The sequence below is a fragment of the Perkinsus marinus genome (genome assembly GCF_000006405.1).
Source record: "Perkinsus marinus ATCC 50983 genomic scaffold scf_1104296946036, whole genome shotgun sequence".
Classification (NCBI taxonomy): Eukaryota; Perkinsozoa; order Perkinsida; family Perkinsidae; genus Perkinsus; species Perkinsus marinus.
In genome coordinates, this window is record NW_003210993.1 from 1 (window position 1) to 2,973 (window position 2,973).

General features: G+C 51.7%; 1 protein-coding gene across 1 annotated transcript; it reads right to left on the reverse strand.

Annotated features, from left to right (window-relative positions):
• Positions 1 to 428: 428 nt before the first annotated feature.
• Pmar_PMAR001454 (conserved hypothetical protein) lies at positions 429 to 2,659 on the reverse strand (the record flags this gene model as incomplete). Its single annotated transcript, XM_002779672.1, has 15 exons — positions 429 to 624; positions 667 to 713; positions 757 to 811; positions 852 to 983; positions 1,033 to 1,106; positions 1,254 to 1,364; positions 1,411 to 1,498; positions 1,541 to 1,682; positions 1,724 to 1,806; positions 1,847 to 1,965; positions 2,042 to 2,183; positions 2,230 to 2,331; positions 2,378 to 2,478; positions 2,521 to 2,596; positions 2,640 to 2,659. 15 exons carry the CDS (start codon positions 2,657 to 2,659, stop codon positions 429 to 431), a joined length of 1,488 nt encoding a protein of 495 aa, XP_002779718.1.
• Positions 2,660 to 2,973: the final 314 nt, after the last annotated feature.

The following is a 2,973-nucleotide window of genomic DNA, read 5'->3' on the forward strand; positions in this document are numbered from 1 at the left end:
CGCCCTCCTCGTCTGCCGAAAAGGCCGTCAGAGCCTTCTGAGCCCTCAAGGCCATCACCGACGCCAACAGCATATCTGAGGGAGAAAGCTGTCGCCATGACCTATCACGAATCGGCTCACCCGCATCCTTATGATCCCTGTTGATCCGCAACAAGGCTCTTAGCGTCTTCTCACAAGAATCGGCGTCGCCTCTAGCAAAGTTGAGGCGAGCAAGGCCCATGAGTGCAGACTCTGCATGAGACACCAAACTGAGGATTTTTGATGATGCCCAGCCTACCGTGATGATTGTCTAACTCCACAGCCACGGTGTATTGCCCGATGGCTGCATCGGAATTATTCTCGAGATGCTCCAAGTACTGTCCTAAGGTAGGAAGCAACTGGTGAAACGTGACGAGACAAACGTTCATCAAGCCGAATGAGCTCAGAACTCAGCCCTCCGTCGAGTAGTGAAGAAGGATTCGCATACCTAGCTGGTAATGAACGTCTGCAGCCAGCTTCCTGAGCATGTGAAGATCTCCGTCTTCTTCATCATCATCAGTGACGGAACTCTTGCCCAAAACAAAGCCCAGAGCGGCAAGGCTCTTCAGGGAAGTCTCCTTGGCTGCCTTCAAAGCTTCCAAGGACCTTCAACACAGTTATAGAGTAAGTGAGAATGGCACTCCTCACTGAGGAACGGACAGATTCATCCCCCTCGCGTCGCCATGTTGCAGGGCCTGATGAGAGAGAAATTGAGTCCACGCTGTCCCAACGACATACTGTGAAGGCAAGCTCTTTCTGATAGGCCCTAGATAGAAGAAGGAAGCTCTTAACCCTAAGCATGAAATAATTCATAACCGATAACGTGGGTATACCTGTCAGCGACTTGGTCCGTGGAAGCCTCGTCGTGCGGCACTGACAGATGCCTTTCCATTTCCTGAATGCATTCCTGATAGCGTCCGAGGTCGAGATAGAGCTTGGCCAGATCTCTGCGGAGGTCTGAGCATCTAAGACCGATTCGACAGATTACAGTAGGCCCCTCCGAGAGTAACCTACGCTGAAATCGGCATTGAGTCGGCACGTTTGAGAGCCGCCTTGTAGCATTCAATAGCCTTCTCATAGTCATGCATCTGAACACCACACAGGAAATACAATACGCCTCCCAGCTTCAAAAAAAGTCATCCAAGCGCTACCTACAGACAAATGTCACCAGTGAATGGTTCCTTTTGGGAGGAAGAGAAATAGAGACGCGTTGAGATATGAGGACAGCAGCTGACCTGTGTCCACGCTCGAGCTATCTTCTTCACAAGGTTGTGGTCACTAGCGTGGTTGCTACTCTTATCAAGACGCCTAGCTTTCTCGAATGCCTCGATGGCTAGAGTTGGTTCCTGCCATCAGCCTCACAAGAGGAACCCTCAGATGACGACGACCTACCAGAATGGTGATGTAAGCATCTCCAAGACGAGTCAAGTTGACGGCACTCGGCTCGTGATTGCAGACGTCCATGTAGCATTGAGCGTATCTGGCGAGGAGTTGCATTTGGAGATCTGCTTTCCTGACTTACGCTTTCTTATCCTTTTTATGATTCTTAAAGATATCCCCCATGGCAAGGCGAGCCTTGGTATAGCTAGCACTACTCGGCGGAACACGGCTTAGAGCGGTCAAGGCCTCCCCGATGTCGCCTCGCCTCACAGCTATCTCGGCACCTGTTAGAGGAAGTATAGCAGCAACCAAAGACTCCATCTACCAGCCACGATTATAGTGGACTCCTCGTTTGTTCCTGAGAACTCCACCATCGCGTCCTCTTGAAGTCGCTTGGCCTCGACTGTCCTAAAGCAACCGTCAGCCTGCCTCCCACCAGGGTACTCACAAATCGCCCATGTTGAGCGCTTCGATGAAAGTGCGGAAGAGCATGCTCCTGTCGCCAAGTGTGAAACTCAAGCCTTTTGAGGCCTTTTGAGAGGGGTTCTTGCCAGTCTTCTGTCGTATCTATTATCACATAAATCATCCAACGTCGTAATTTGGACGCTGATATAAATTGCCTCTTTACGATCAAGGGACCTACGCCGTCAACTTCGATTGCCTCTCGCAGGAGCTTAATCGCCTCTTGGACACGATTGTCAATCATAAGCCCCTCAGCTCGCACCGCCGCATACAGCGGATGAGATCGGATGCCGAAGTCTTGGGCGAAGCCTTGCTCCAGATACCTGAGGGCAACAACTGAGATCCTCCCTTCTCGTGGTCGGCATCTACTTAGCCGCTGTATCCTTCTGGCCGAGAGCACTATAGAGGCGAGCGAGACGGATGTAGGTCTCTATGTAAGTTGGGTCGGCCTTTAGGGACTGCCCTAGGAGTCTGAAGACGGCTATGCCCTCATCGGCGGCAGTCAACGCTGGTCTACCGCAGTGCCTTGTCGTGGCTGCCCATGTTGATGCTAGCTTGAGCGAGGGCCATCTTAATCGACAGAAGACCCGGCATGAACCTGCTGACGGTCTCGAGGACCTGCTCACAGTCGATAGTATTTCCGAATCGCCGGCCGCCTACCTTGACGCCTCTAGCCAGATTGCTGCTACCACCACTGGATGCTCCTTCTTGTGTAGGCTCACTGAGGCCTATATACCTACAAAAGCCTATCCCCTTGGTGGAGCTGTCAACACCCTCACTCGTAAGCGATCTTCATCATGAAATAAGGGTTCAAGTGGTGGTAGAAGTCTTGACCTGTTGAGTGCTTGAAGCGTGTAAGATGCAAGGTGAGACACTCGTTGAGGGCCGCTACTGCCTAGATTACACGAGAGTTCCCCAATGGACAGGAGCGGGAAGGAGAACCTGTGCGCCTTGGCCTTCATGGCTAGTAATGATCGATTTCAGATATGCAACCTCGGCTGACTTGCCGCCTGTAAGCGAGATAAGGTACTCCCAGTAAACGCCCGAAAGATCTACTTTTTGCCGAAGTTGTGATTTCACTAAGGAGATCGAATTGATCTGAGGCCTCTTGGA